Consider the following 14,363-nt stretch of genomic DNA (forward strand, 5'->3'; position numbering starts at 1 on the left):
ACCTGCCCACAGCCCTGGCTAACCAGTACCTCCGTTGCAAATACCAATTTGATTTGAACAATTGATAGTTAATGAATTATGCTGCACCTTTGTATTCAGGCTGGCCCTACCATCCTTATCACAGTTGAGTTTTACTGAAGCATTTATCAAATGGATATTCTCTGCTGTGATTATATTATCTGAGTAATTATAGCGAGGGTGTATAATAAGCCCTAGCTCTTACATAGGGCTTTTATCAGTAAATTTCAAAACCCCTTTCAAAGGCAGTTAGAGATGAAGTAACTTGCTCAAGGCCACCTAGCAGGCTACTGGCTAATCTGGGAATAGAAACCAGAGCTGTCCACTAGGCAACACTACCTCTTTAGCTGGAAATGTTCTATGCGTGAAATAAGTCCATGAGTCTGACTAGTGTCTTCTGTAAAAATAAGTTATTTTCATTATAATATGGAAGCTCTATAGTTTGGTATTGCTGTGTCCACCTTGCTACCGAAGAGCAGTGTTTTGGTGCCATCTTTTCAAATAACACTTTGCCTTTACCACTCTTCTGTTTTGCTGTAATACTGTACATAGTTCTTGTTTTAAACATCTTCCTAGCAATACAAATGTGACAACTGCCTTGCATAGATAGCATTTGTTAAGAACTCTTTAATTGTGAATCGTAGGTGAAGCTACTGTAGATTAGTAGTGTTGGGAACTGTTTGGTTAAAAGTAAAATAGCCAACAGGAGCGTCTTCTCAGAGAGCAGGATACCTCTTTAAGGGATATGAGCATCTGGTTTATCAAGGCCACAAAAGCTAGACCAAGAATCTCTTATCACCTTTCTCCAGAAAGACACCTCAGTTTTAACCTTGCACAAAGAATGCTAGACATACTCTAGTTGAAAAGTGTGGGTTTTTTTGTTCTTTTAATAGGCACTCTAAAGTCTGTCGAATGTTAAGGAAATACGTAAAAATGGGAATTATGTTGATTACTTCTACAGGTTTCTACTACAGTGGTTAGAACCTTTCTAATTCCTTAAATGCCGAAGGTGGTATAAACTCCTTCTGTGATGGTCATTTGCAAACACTTTATCTATATGCAAATATATAATGCAATAACTTATAGCACTGTTACATAACATCTCACTATTCATGTATGAATATAAAATCAAGTGATCTTGTTATAACTGGTTACTACTACAAGAAACTATTTGACTATAGAATGTTTATATTAATTAGGTATCTGGCAGTGCTTAAACTTTCTTACCAACCTCCGAGAAAAGAACCACATATTCAAGTATTTAGACTACGCTGCCTTTGACCATTTTAAGTTTAGACTCTGTTTAAGAATTACCTAAATTTAAAAAGACTGTTTAAAAGCAGAGCAAATTTTAAATAGAAATGGGTTTGGAGCAATTTGGAACAAATTCAGGTATTAAACCTTGATGAATATCTCCAAATGAACTAAATAGTTGACTGTAAATGGCACTGTTTTCCATCAGAGAGACAAGCAATATGACTAGGATTTGAAGATTTACAACTTTGCTGTGTATGTGTTAGCAGGTTGCATATTCATGAACTGAAGATACTACTAGGACCATCCTATAAAGGTGTTGAGCCGGTAAAAGTGACAGGAGCTGATATTTGGATCCTGCCAAGCCACTGAAAGAGAGGGGTCTTCCACCTTCATTGAGACTATGGAAGACTCTCTGAATTGAGATACTAATTCAACACACACCTGTTGATTTCATCTCCAAACAAGCAAAAGGTAAACAAGCCATCACACACCATGGAGAAGAATCAACTCCTTATTCCAGCACTGTTTCTGCAATGTGATGACACCACCAAGACTTCAGCATCATTGGTGAGATGTTTTCAGAAGCACTCCCAAGGAATTAAACTGTTCTTGTAATAATTTTAATGGTGTATTGAAATTGTATGTTGTAACTTAAAGGACTAATAACTTCAGTTAACACTAGATTGTTCAGCCTGAAAAGTAAGCTAATTGTGGTGAACAACTAATGTGACTTGCTTTGAATTTAAGTTTCCTAATATTCATTAATTTGCTTGTCTAAGAAGTTGTCCTGAAAGTGATGTGGGTTTATAAGAAATGTTATTTCAGTCAAGTAACTTTTTAAAAGGCTGCTTCTAAGTAATTGAATTACTCATTTCAGTTTCATAGGACTTAGTTAAGATCATTTACCTCTGCCTGTTTGAAATGATTTTGTGATCCATGATAAACCAAATGGAATCTACCAACCCTTAGGCAAATTATTTTTATCTATATAAACTATTTTATTTTGTACATGAAGACAGGGAAATAATATACTTTGGTTTTAAGTTACCAAGAGAAGAGAATCCTGACCCAGGGAGGAATCACTCTCCAGAGATTTACAGAGAAGACCCATGTTTACTGCTTACTTGTATAGGAAAAGGGAAAAATACAGAAACATTGTTATAACTTCTTGCTTGTCTTTGACCATGGTATCCCTAAAGTGGGGTAAGAATCTCAGGTACCTGAAATAGTGCATGGGAGGTTCCATGCATTGGCATTGGGTCAAATTTTAGTAATGTCTTTTTTTTACAGTTCTCTAGACTTTTTTCTAATTTTAGGGATTAAATTTTATTTGGCACTTGACAAAATAACACCTTTTCTATCTCATAAACTAGCTTACACCTTACTAATGTGCAATACTTAATTATGAAACTTGATCAGCTATATTAGGGGTAGTGTTAGCTTTCTGAAATTAGTACAGGCTTCTGGCAATCGAATAGAAAATATTCTGTTCATATCAATTGTCTGAAAGGGCTTGATACCACTCAGTGATGTGCTGTTTTAAAAAAAAAAAACACCAAAAACCCCAGCAATTCAACTTTTGTCTCTTCTGAAGTTGGGTGCTGATGTCTGACATAGGGCAGTCTTACAGGAGAGACGTCTAAAGCCGTAGCCAGCATTTTGGAGGAGGATAGGGTGGAGACTCTGCCTGCAGCGTAGGCTTCTAAAGGGCTGGCCCGGCTGCACAGCGGCTGGTGTCCCCCCGAGCAGTCCTCGAGAGAATGAGCGCCCTCTGATTGGTTATTCGTCCAGGGGCAGCCAGCCAATCAAAACTACGCCACGTAGAGCGCGCGCTCGTTCTCCCATTAGCCACGCAAGCCGACGCTGAGCTGGGGAGGGGTGAAGAGGCGCCCGCCTCTGAGCAACCGGGGCGAGATGGCGGCTCTGCTCCTCCCCGACTCGCGGCCGGGCCCGGGGCCGGGGCCCGCGAGCAGCCCCTGGAGCCGCCCCGGAGGGCTGGGAAGAGCTCCCAGAGGAGCGGAGGTGGGGCGGGGCGGGCCATGGGCCGCTGAGGGGTGAGAGCTCCTGCAGCCGGGCCCGGTACGTTTGGGGAGCCGGCAGCACCGATTCGGTCTCTCTCTCTCTCTTACCTGCCCCGGGGAGGGCAGCAATCAAAGGGCAGAGCAAAAGCTCCGCAGTGTTTGTGGGTAAAACCATCCATAAAGCCTCGCCCGGTTCGGGCTGGGTCCCGGCAGGCTGCGCAGGCTGCAGTCACTGCTCTGGTTGGAGTGTAGATACACCCAAAGTCTGTCTACAGCAGCGGAAAGGGGCGCTGAACTTGCTGGAGTATTTTAGGGGCTTGGGGAAGAGGATGCTCTTTGCATTCAAGCATTTCCTGAGTGCTGCAAGGCTCGGGTCGTCGTGTTTTCACTGCCTGTTATGTGTGTGTGTGTGTCGCTCTGAAGAGGACTGTCAGGAGCAGCCTGCCTTAGAATAGCTTGATGCAGAGTATTCTTCTTAGTTTAAAAAAAATCTCAGTGCAGCAGAGGTTTAAAAGAAACATTCCCCATTCTGTTGAAATGCACATCCCTCTCTACAAGTAGCTGCCAGAATTTGTGGGAGGACCAGAAGGGAAGTGACTTTTGTCTTCATATAACTAGCACTGATGTAAAATCTCTCCTGACTGTTAGTGAAATAAAATGAAGCAGCAGTGCTCTTAAAATGCCATTCTAAATGTAGGGTAGGAGGGGAAAGGATAGGGAAATGGAAAATGTCAAAGAGGGAGGGAGTGATATTTGTATCTTCCAGTGATATTGGCAAAAGTGATAATTTAAAATAATGATGGACTTAATGAGCTGGAGAGTTTGGGGGTGGCACAGACACACCATCTGGAGCCTTTGTTGCCAAAATCCAGGGTAAGGATGTTAAGGACCAAAAGTTGTCCCCATCTGAGGCTGTTTGGTAGCTTTTATGAAACAAATTGGTAGGTCTCGATCAAGTTGCTAGAAGACAGGTCTCCATTTTGTCCCTCTTGTACTAACTGGCCCCTTGTGAGGGCAACGCCTAGCTGGGTCTAGGACAGTGGTTCCCAAACTTTAACAATCTATGAACCCCTTTCACTAAAATGTTGTGTCTCACGAACTCGCTCTTAAAAATGAATATTTCCAGGGATTTTCTCCTTTACCTAAGTTTAAATGATAAAAGCAGTGATCTTGGAAATATATTTTTTATGACATGCTTATTACACACTATTTATTATTATTTATCATTACAGTATTTTTACTACATTATGAAAATGGCAACACTCTTCCAAGATCTCACTTTCGTAGCTTGTATCACTCTGAATAAGCCTGTTATAAAACAAGGCTCCTATGTTTCATCAAGGAGTATCAGATGTGAAATAGCATGAAGTTATTTAAGAAGCCAACTCAGAGTTCCTCCTACACAAGCATTCAGGTCTTGAGCAGTCCAGGCAAACAACACACATTACAACAAAGCTTAAACTTGTTCTTCATAATAATTAAAAAAAAAAATACTAGCTGCCTATTTAATTTTAAAAACAGCAAAAAATATCCACCTCCCTTTCTATTTCTTATAAGGAGTCTTGAGGTTTAAATCTCTTCAGTGTGATAGATATGCTTGCTTTGATCTGCTTAGCTTTTGAAAGTCCAGGGGCTCCAGGCTGCTCGGGGTGCCTAGGGACAGCTCTGTCCACCATTAGGGAATTTTTTCCCGAGAACCCCCTGTAACATTTTGCAAACCCCCAGGGGTTTACGAATCCCAGTTTGGGAACCACTGGTCTAGGAGATGGAACTCCCTTATTGGGGGTTCCTCCAGGTCAAGCTGGAGGCATGCTGGCAGTGCATGGGGTGGAAGCCTGCCTTACTGCCCGTGCTGTGTGGAGTGGGTTAATACTAAAGTCAGTCTCCAGGGTTGGTAAGCAGGCATCTTTAATCAGCACTAAGCTCAGATCTTTAAAACAAACAAGACTCTTGGGGGAGCTTGTTGCAAAGTGAAGTTGCCCCCTGCATATTCATAAAATCTTAGGGGAAATGCGAGAGACCCACGTGGTAAAAGGACTTAGTTCGATTGTTGCCTGGGCTATGAAGAACATTGATGGTTCTTGGGGTACCCAGGTTTGAGAATCACCTTGTTACTTCCCTGGCTCTAGCATGAGGGACATTTGCTTGTGCTTAACTGATTGTCAGCTCCCTGATACCGCTAGTCTATTAGCCACCCAAGCACACACCTCTGGGCTATGCCAACCGTTACTTTGCCTTACAGGTTAACAATAGGTTCATCCCAGTCCCTGAGCCCCTTTGAAGTATTTACTGCAGTATCCAGGCCCTTATTCACTGAAGACTCTCAGAAATACGAGGTCTGCTATCCTCAATGGAACAGTGTACATACCATCCTGTGTGAGTCAATTTAGGATCAGCACCTGACTTAATATCACAGCACTTGTATATCTTTATAGTGAAAACAAGAGTAAGTTTATTATCAAGGACTACAGATTCAGGAGACAGTAAAGATATTGGGAACAAAAGGTTACATATAAATACAAATTACATGATTTCTAGAGACTAAACTTAAGTAGTTAATTAACCTGTGGTCTAAATAAGTTTCTCACCCAAAGACTTTTGCAGCATCTTCAACCAAGGTTGAAGGAGAGTCTGTAAACACACTTCCTGTTTACTTCCTAGGTGCAGGGTAAGGGAGGTATAACCATCCCATGGATTGTTTTTCAAGTGTGCTGCTGACTTCACATTTCTTCAAACGTTTGTATATAAAGGGACATCATTGTGTTAGTTTACAATGCTTAATTTACATCCAACAGAGATATTGATAAACATATTTTGTCTGAAAGAAAACTTGTTTCTCTCCCTCTGCTGGTGACGCCTGCATTCTTAGATCATGTATCAAGGTATTTCCAGTATATATACATAACTCCATATATGGTATCTGTACGTACATTTCACAATGATATTAATGATCAGTGTGACCCTGGCTTTTATTTAAGATTTCACATGATGTTCTTTGGTGAATCAGAATTAGGACATTTCTATAACCACCTTGCCAGTTAGCTTTAAGAGGTTCTTGAGTCTTGTCCCTCCCTTCTCACATTTATCTCCAGACTTCTCCTTGTCCAGATCTATTCTGCCCCCAACAATCTTCTATTCATTGAACTTTTTGAAACTTTGCACTTTTAGAGAGAGGTAAGCGACTCTGTATACACAATTTTTCAGAAGGACAGTAGAGTTGAGGTCTGTTGTTTCTCCCCTCTATATGTTGTTTATCTTAAAAATTTTTTGCTGTTAACAAGCATGTTATCTCTGGAGACACAAATCCACAATTTGAGAACTGCAAAACTAAACATCTCTCATGGTATCTTCTAGACTGAGCACTGAGTCCCATTAAGTAGATAAAAAGATTAACCTAAATAATCTATACAGAAGCACCTGGAATCCCATAAGATTGGATTCCTAATCCATGAACTACTGGAACTCTTTTACAAAAGTTTTCTTAAACATTACATGAATATATTGTCTCAAACTATAGAATTAGAATTTATCATTTCTATTCCATGTTGAGAGTTTTCTCCTCAAAAAGCATTTTATCAAAAAATCCAATTTAAATTAAAAAATCTGATTTTATTTTATTTTTTATAATTGATTTTTATCTATCCTGGTTCCTTCTGTTTCCCCTATCCATCCATGGGTCAATCCTCCCTCCCTCCCTCCCTCCCTGCTCTTTTCCTTTTCTGGCCTTCCCTGTGCCCTCATGAGGTGCCTGATGTTGGGGCTTGGAATACAAGTCCCTTCACACAGACCCTTTTCTGTAGTGTACAGTGTACTTGGACATGTTCTGTTGCTGAACTCTCTTCCTTTCCTCCCATCCTCACCCCATGATGGGGTGCACTACTGCCATATGGTGCCATAAGAGCCCCTGGAGCTACCCCACCCTGCGCCAGAGACTTGAACTGTTATCAGTAGGTTAATATCAATAAAGACAGAGTTTTCAGGCTATGTGTGTCTGAGAGTTAAAGCTACTGTAAATAGTTCCAAATAATTGCTTCTACAATCCTTGGCAAAGACAGACACACCTCTTGAAATCTAATGCTAGCCCCCCCTTAATGCATGCAGTTTATCTCAGACTTTGCTTCATAGACCTTTGCACAGATGCAATCTGGTGCAACTAACTTACTGATTCAGCAGAAGAGCAAACACTTCATTCTTCTCCTCTCAAATGGCTTGCTCTGCAAGGATTTTGGTGACAGCCTGGTGCTTTTTTGTTGGCATCTCTGTTTCTGTGCCAGGATGGCAAGAACTGGTCTATGGGCTCCCACCTCCTTGTGAGAGGTAACTACTTCCTGGGTCCATGGGGGGTTGGTGGGTCTCCTGGTGACTGATCTTGGGGCAGGGACATAATCTAATTATTTTGCCAATAAAGTGTCCTGTGCTGTGCTATACAAGTAATAGCTGTTTCTTCTTCGAGTGATTGCTCCTATGCATTCCAGTTAGGTGTGCGCGCCGCGCGTGCAAGGCTCTTCGGAACATTTTTACCCTAGCAACACTCGGTGGGTCGGCTGGGCGCCCCCTGGAGTGGCGCCACTATGGCGCAGGATATATACCCCTGCCGACCCATCCGCTCCTCAGTTCCTTCTTCCCGCCCGTGACGGCCAGTTGGAACAGTGGAGCGCAGCTTAACTGACCTCCACTTCCCTAGCTACTCGTAGTTTCTCTCGTTCTGTTTACAGTTGTAGTTAACTTTTATTTTGTTTGTAGAATAGTATTTATTTTACAGGGGTTCGGGGTTTATCCCCTTCCCCTCACCCGGTACCGGGTCCGATGCCCGGTCCACAGGGTTGTGTAATGCTCGGCCGGCCATAAGCCGCTGCCGACAAGAGATCCTCTCTTAAGTGCCTCGAGGGATCTCACCACACAGATAAGTGCCGCTTTTGTGAGGCCTTTCATCTGAGAACAAAGGGGAGCGGGACTTTCCCCTCAAGCAGCTCCTGAGGGAGGCAGCTCTTGCTCCTCCGCTCTCGGCGCCGAGCGCTGGTTAATCTTCAAGGAGCGCTCCCTCGGCACCGGATCGCCGGTACCGCTAAGGCCTCTCGGCACCGACCGTCGCCGACGTCCCTGCTCCGCAGCTGAGCGCGATGCTCAGTCGGATCGGCCGGCACCGATGTCTGCCATGGCACCGACAATATCCGCACCATTAACTCCGGCCAGGCAAGAGCCGTCGAGTCCGGTGCTGGAAAGCTCCCCGGTACGAACCGTGGTCGAGCTCGCTACGAAGCTGCGTCCGAGCCGCCTGCTCCGCAGCCGAGCACTATGCTCAGTCGGATCGCCCGGCACCGATGTCTGCCGCGGCCCCGACAATATCCGCACCATTAACTCCGGCCAGGCAAGAGCCGTCGAGTCCGGTGCTGGAAAGCTCCCCGGTATGGACCGTGGTCGAGCTCGCTATGAAGCTGCGTCCGAGCCGCCTGCTCCGCAGCCGAGCGCTATACTCAGTCGGAGCGCCCGGCACCGATGTCTGCCGCGGCACCGACAATATCCGCACCATTAACTCCGGCCAGGCAAGAGCCGTCGAGTCCGGTGCTGGAAAGCTCCCCGGTACGGACCGTGGTCGAGCTCGCTATGAAGCTGCGTCCGAGCCGCCTGCTCCGCAGCCGAGCGTTATGCTCAGTGGGATCGCCCGGCACCGATGTCTGCCGCGGCACCGACGATATCCACACCATCAACTCTGGCCAGGTAAGAACCATTGAGTCCGGTGTTGCAAAGCTCCCCGGTACGGACCGCGGTCGAGCTCGCTAGGAAGCTGTGTCCGAGCCGCCTGCTCCGCAGCCGAGCGCTATGCTCAGTCGGATCGCCCGGCACCGATGTCTGCCACGGCACCGACGATATCCGCACCATCAACTCCGGCCAGGTAAGGACCGTCGAGTCCGGTGCTGGCTAGCTCCCCGGTACGGACCGCGGTCGAGCTCACTCTGAAGCTGCATCCGAGCTGCCTGCTCCGCAGCCGAGCGCGATGCTCAGTCGGATTGCCCGGCACCGATGTCTGCCGCGGCACCGGCACTATCCGCACCATTAACTCCGGCCAGGCAAGAGCCGTCGAGTCCGGTGCCGGTAAGCTCCCCGGTACTAACCGTGGTCGGGCTCGCTAGGAAGCTGCGTCCGAGCCACCTGCTCCGCAGCTGAGCGCTATGCTCAGTCGGATCGCCCGGCACCGATGTCTGCTGTGCACCGACGATATCCGCACCATCAACTCCGGCCAGGTAAGGACCGTCGAGTCCGGTGCTGGCAAGCTCCCCGGTACGGACCGTGGTCGAGCTCGCTCTGAAGCTGCGTCCGAGCTGCCTGCTCCGCAGCCGAGCGCAATGCTCAGTCGGACCACCCGACACCGATGTCTGCCGCGGCACCGACAATACCCACACCATTAACTCCGGCCAGGCAAAGCCGTCGAGTCCGGTGCGGGAACGCTCCCCGGTACGGCCCGTGGTCGAGCTCGCTATGAAGTGGCGTCTGTGGTGCGAGCTGTGGTCGAGCTCACTATTCCCTCCACGCCGGAAACATTTCCACAGCGAGGGAGTTGCTGGCGAGGGCAGAGCCTGCGCTGCCTCAACCCCCGGCACCGCCGGTGCGGGTTACATAGTCAATCGGCAAGCCTGCCTTGATCAGTCCACCCTCCGTCGGCACCGCAGAGTGGCACCGTTTACGATCGCGGTCCCGCAGATGTTCTTGTCCCCGCCGATCGAGGTCCCGACGCCGCTCTCGGTCTCGGCACCGTTCTCCATGTCGGTACCAGTAGTACTCACGGCACCGGTCAGCGTCCCGCAGCACCGATCCATCCCGGTACCGATCCCGGGCGCAGCGTCGAGTGACGTCAGTTACAGACGCAGACTCTACCATGGGCTTTTCAGCTCCTCCAGGGCCATCCAGACACGCATCAGTGTCGTTCCGTGCGGACGCTTCCTATGCGTAGGACTCTGTTTTCCGATGGGCCCTCCAGAGTCTTCCAGGAGACCTATCAGTGGTCATTCTGGACGCCTTGGGTGTCCTACCACGCCAGCGGCGTACCAGTGATCCCATCTCGCTCCGCTCCGTAGGAGCTCTGGGTGCCGGAGGTGACAATTAGCTGTCCCCCTCCGACCGGTATGGAGCAAGCCCCGGTTCATCCACCGGGCTCCCCGATCCCGCCGGATCAGGAGGTTGTCCAGGAGCGCGAGCCCACACAGGACCCGCTTCTCCCTGGCCTTTCTTCTTCCTCCTCCCCGGATAGGGGGGGCAGGAACATACTCCTCGGGCCCTCCTCTAATCCAAACGCACCAGCCCCTATATCTAAGGAGGCTAGGCGTATGGTCTTACTGGGCCGTAAGATATACTCGGCGGGGGCCCTCCAACTTCGTGTGGCAGACTGGCAAGCCCTGCTTAGCCACTACTATGGGTGGCAGCCAAATTTACAGAGGCGGTTCTTCAGAACTCCCGCTCTGGCCTCGGGGGTGGCCACAAGATGGCTCCAGTTATCGAGCCTTCCCTCGCAGCTGCGGCACACTGTACAGGACTTGCCCTTCAATGACAAAGGCCTGTTCCCTGGAAACACTGGCCCTAAGCGGCAAAGCCTAGAGGGCAGCAGGGTCGCTTTGAGCTCTCTCTCTGTCGGCATACACACGCCGGTAATTCAGAACCGACATTGCCGTCCCCAGCGTATCCGCTCTTTCCCTGCGCCTTGCCAAAGTCAGTACTTTGCCAGCGGGCGTGGCTTACGCGGTCGTGGGCGTCAATCCGGACCCCAAAGGTACAGGAGGTACCTAAGGACGAAACCTATCCCCTAGGCGAAGGGAGGTCTCAGACCTATCCTAGACCTGCGGGACCGTGACAAGTCACGATGCAGATAAGTTCCGCACGGTACCCAGGGGGGACGTCAATCCCATCCTTGGATCCCGGAAACTGGTACGCCGCCCTCCATATGCAGGGCGCATGTTTCACATCACTATTTCTTCTCCACACAGAAGATGCCCTCGTTTGGGGCCTACCGTCGTTTCCAGTATACGGCCCTCCCGGTTGGCCTCTATACAGCCCAAGTGTATGCAAAGTGCATGGCTGTAGTCGCCGCGTCTCTTCGCCACCGTCGGATACACGTTCTCCGTATCTAGACGATTGGCTCATTCAAGGGACCACCAGGCCCAAGTTACCAGTCGTGTGGGCATCGACACGGACCTATTCCCGTGTCTAGGCCTGATGATCAATGGAAAAATCCACTCTCATTCCCACACAGGGAATAGAATTCATTGGGGCCGCCCTGGCCTCCAGTCTCTCCAGAGCCTGCTTACCTCAGCCTCGGTTTCAGGCGAGGGTAACGATTGTACAAGGCCTACGGTCCTTCCCGACAACTTTGGCTCGCACTTGCCTAGGTTTCCTGAGTCACACGGCTGTCTGCACGTTTGTAACCGAACATGCCAGGCTTCGCCTCCGTCCACTTCAATTGTGGCTCACCTGGGTGTACCACCCGGGCAGAGATACCATACTCGTGGTCGTCTCGTTCCCCCCGAGCATCCTAGGCTCCCTCGACCGGGAGTCAGCGCCCTCCCTGGTGTATCCAAGGAGGCTGTTCCATTCACCCCTCGGGGTCCCTCCGGACAGACACCCCATCTCTCGGCTGGGTGCTCCCCTGGCTCGGCTTCGCACTCACGGCCTTCGGTCGGCGCGAGAGATGGCCTTACACATCAATGTCTGAGAGCTGAGACCGGTCTGCCTTGTGTACCAGGCGTCTCAGCTGGCGGATCGCCTCAGCAGATCCTTCCTGTCTCGCAAGTGGTCGTTTCCTCCGGACATTATCCATTCCGTTTTCCGGACGTGGAGCTTTTCCCGCATAGCCTTCTCGCTCTCGCAAGAACGAAGAGAGAAAGAAGTTCTCCTCGTTCCAAGGCCTCTCCCCAGGCTCGGTCTTGGGGGGGTTTCCCTGAGGCCGTGGATCAGCCATCTGCTGTACGCCTTTACACTATTCCCGCTGGTTCACAGGGTCCTGCTAAAACTCCGCAGGGACAGAGCGCACCTGATCGTGATCGCTCCAGCGTAACCCGGGCAGCACTGGTGCACCATGTTGCTACACCTGTCGGTAGCCAACCCTCTTTGCCCAGACCCCGTGTCGCGGGATCACGGCGAGCTTCACCACCTGGACTTGTACTCCCTGCACCTCACAACAGGGCTGCTGCGTGGCTAACCCGTTCCGAGTTACGTGGTTCTGCCTCGGGTCTACAGGATTCTCCGGGGTGGTAGAAAATCTTCCACTCGGTTAATGTATCTGGCCAAGTGGACGCGTTTCTCCTGCTGCTTCGAAACACGCAATGTTTCTCCCGCCGAGGTCCCGATCCATTCCATCAGGTTCCTCAGGGCTTGGAGCGTTTATACCCCCCAAGTGGGGCCCCGCCATAAACCTGGGTCCTCAACCTGGTTCTAACCAGTCTATGCCTGCCCTATTTGAGCCAATCTCAGCATGCTCATTGATATACCTGTCCTGGGAGACGGTTTTCCTGTAGCCTTTCAAACGGCCAGACGAGTCTCCGAGATTCAGGCTCTCACAATAGGCCCACAGTATAATGTGTTCCTCTAGGACAAGGGCAGTTCTTACCACGTCCGCCCTGCCTCCCTAAGGAGGTGTCGGCCTTTTATATCTACCAGGATATCTTCCTTCAGGTCTTCTTTCCGAAGCCACTCTCATTGCAAGGAGAACAACAATTGCACTCCTTCGACGTCCGTACGGCGTCCGCAATCTATATCTGGCGGACAGAGCCCTCTCGTAATGCCCCCAAACCGTTGTCGTACCGGCATACCGGACGAAGGGCTTACCTGTCTCCTCCTAGAGGATTTCATATTCAATGACGTTGTGCATCCGCACCTCCTGGATTTTTGGCCCATGTTCCATGGAGCCATCTTACTGCACATTCCACCAGGGCTCAGGCTTCTCTGCTGCCTTCCTGGCTCACATACCCTTTCAGGGGATGTGTCATGCAGCTCCCTGGTCCTCGATCCACACTTTTGACTCATTGGTCCAAGAGTCCATAGCTGATGCAGCCTTTGGCTTAGCAGTTTGCATTCTGCAACATCTAACTCCGACCCCACCGCCTACGTAAGGCTTGGGAATCACCTAACTGGAATGCATAGGAGCAATCACTCGAAGAAGAAAAGATGGTTACTCACCTGTAGTAACTGTTGTTCTTCGAGATGTGTTGCTCCTATCCATTCCAGACCCGCCCTCCTTCCCCACTGTCGGAGTAGCCGGCAAGAAGGAACTGAGGAGCGGATGGGTCGGCAGGGGTATATATCCTGCGCCATAGTGGCGCCACTCCAGGGGGCGCCCAGCCGACCCACCGAGTGTTGCTAGGGTAAAAATGTTCCGAAGAGCCGTGCACGCGCGGCGCGCACACCTAACTGGAATGGATAGGAGCAACACATCTCGAAGAACAACAGTTACTACAGGTGAGTAACCGTCTTTTAGATGCACAGTGCTGGTAGAAGATTGGGAAGCAATAAGAATATGTTGCGAGTGACATGTAAGGGGTGTGTGTGTGTACACTTTCTAAGATCTTTACTCCTTTCCCCTCCCCTCCCTAGCCCTCCTAGGGGCCCTTCTCCTTCCCTCTGCTGGTGTGCATGATCCATCCCTCCCCTGCTCCCCTCTGCCTCTGTTTTGATTGTTAGCTCTGCTGGGTTGTATAGTTCTGTTTGTACAGAGCCCAGCATTGTGGGGCCCTAATCTCAGCTGGGCCTCAAGCACTATAGTAATATACAAAATAACTCTGAAAGGTGCTAGATTGACAGGTGGAGAATGATCAATATCCTATAGCACTCACCTGTGTCAAGTAGTTTTGTGTAAATGCAAGGGTTCTGTAGGCTGAGTTCTGAAGGGAGTAGGGAAAGGATGGTGCAGTGGATAAGGCGCTAGCCTGGGCCATCAGAGACCTGGGTTCAGTTTCCCCATGCTCCCTTTGTAACCGTGGGCAAGTCTCTGTGCTTAAGTTCCCTAGCTATGACATGGGGATAATAGCACTGCCATACCTCACAGGGGTGTTGTGATAAATGCATGACAGTGAGGTGCACAGA

General features: G+C 49.2%; 1 protein-coding gene and 1 long non-coding RNA gene across 6 annotated transcripts in view; one reads left to right on the top strand and one right to left on the bottom strand.

Moving 5' to 3' along the window:
• Positions 1–14,251, bottom strand: part of LOC123354831 — a 15,513-nt gene extending 1,262 nt beyond the window's left edge. The window contains exon 1 of the long non-coding RNA XR_006574917.1: positions 14,114–14,251. This is a non-coding gene — a long non-coding RNA (uncharacterized LOC123354831). The remainder of the gene's footprint in view (positions 1–14,113) is intronic.
• The window catches only part of LOC123354816 (trehalase-like), a 28,224-nt gene continuing 17,012 nt past the window's right edge, over positions 3,152–14,363 (top strand). For 2 of the 5 annotated variants that reach the window (XM_044997095.1, XM_044997096.1), the window contains exon 1: positions 3,152–3,329. In XM_044997095.1, the coding sequence (XP_044853030.1) occupies positions 3,190–3,329 (140 nt within the window). In that variant the 5' untranslated portion in view covers positions 3,152–3,189. Of the gene's footprint in view, positions 3,330–7,500; positions 7,614–8,952; positions 9,015–14,363 lie in introns of those variants that run through there. The other 3 variants (XM_044997100.1, XM_044997097.1, XM_044997098.1) reach the window with 3 other exon arrangements.

This window comes from Mauremys mutica, chromosome 22 (genome assembly GCF_020497125.1).
Source record: "Mauremys mutica isolate MM-2020 ecotype Southern chromosome 22, ASM2049712v1, whole genome shotgun sequence".
Classification (NCBI taxonomy): domain Eukaryota; kingdom Metazoa; phylum Chordata; order Testudines; family Geoemydidae; genus Mauremys; species Mauremys mutica.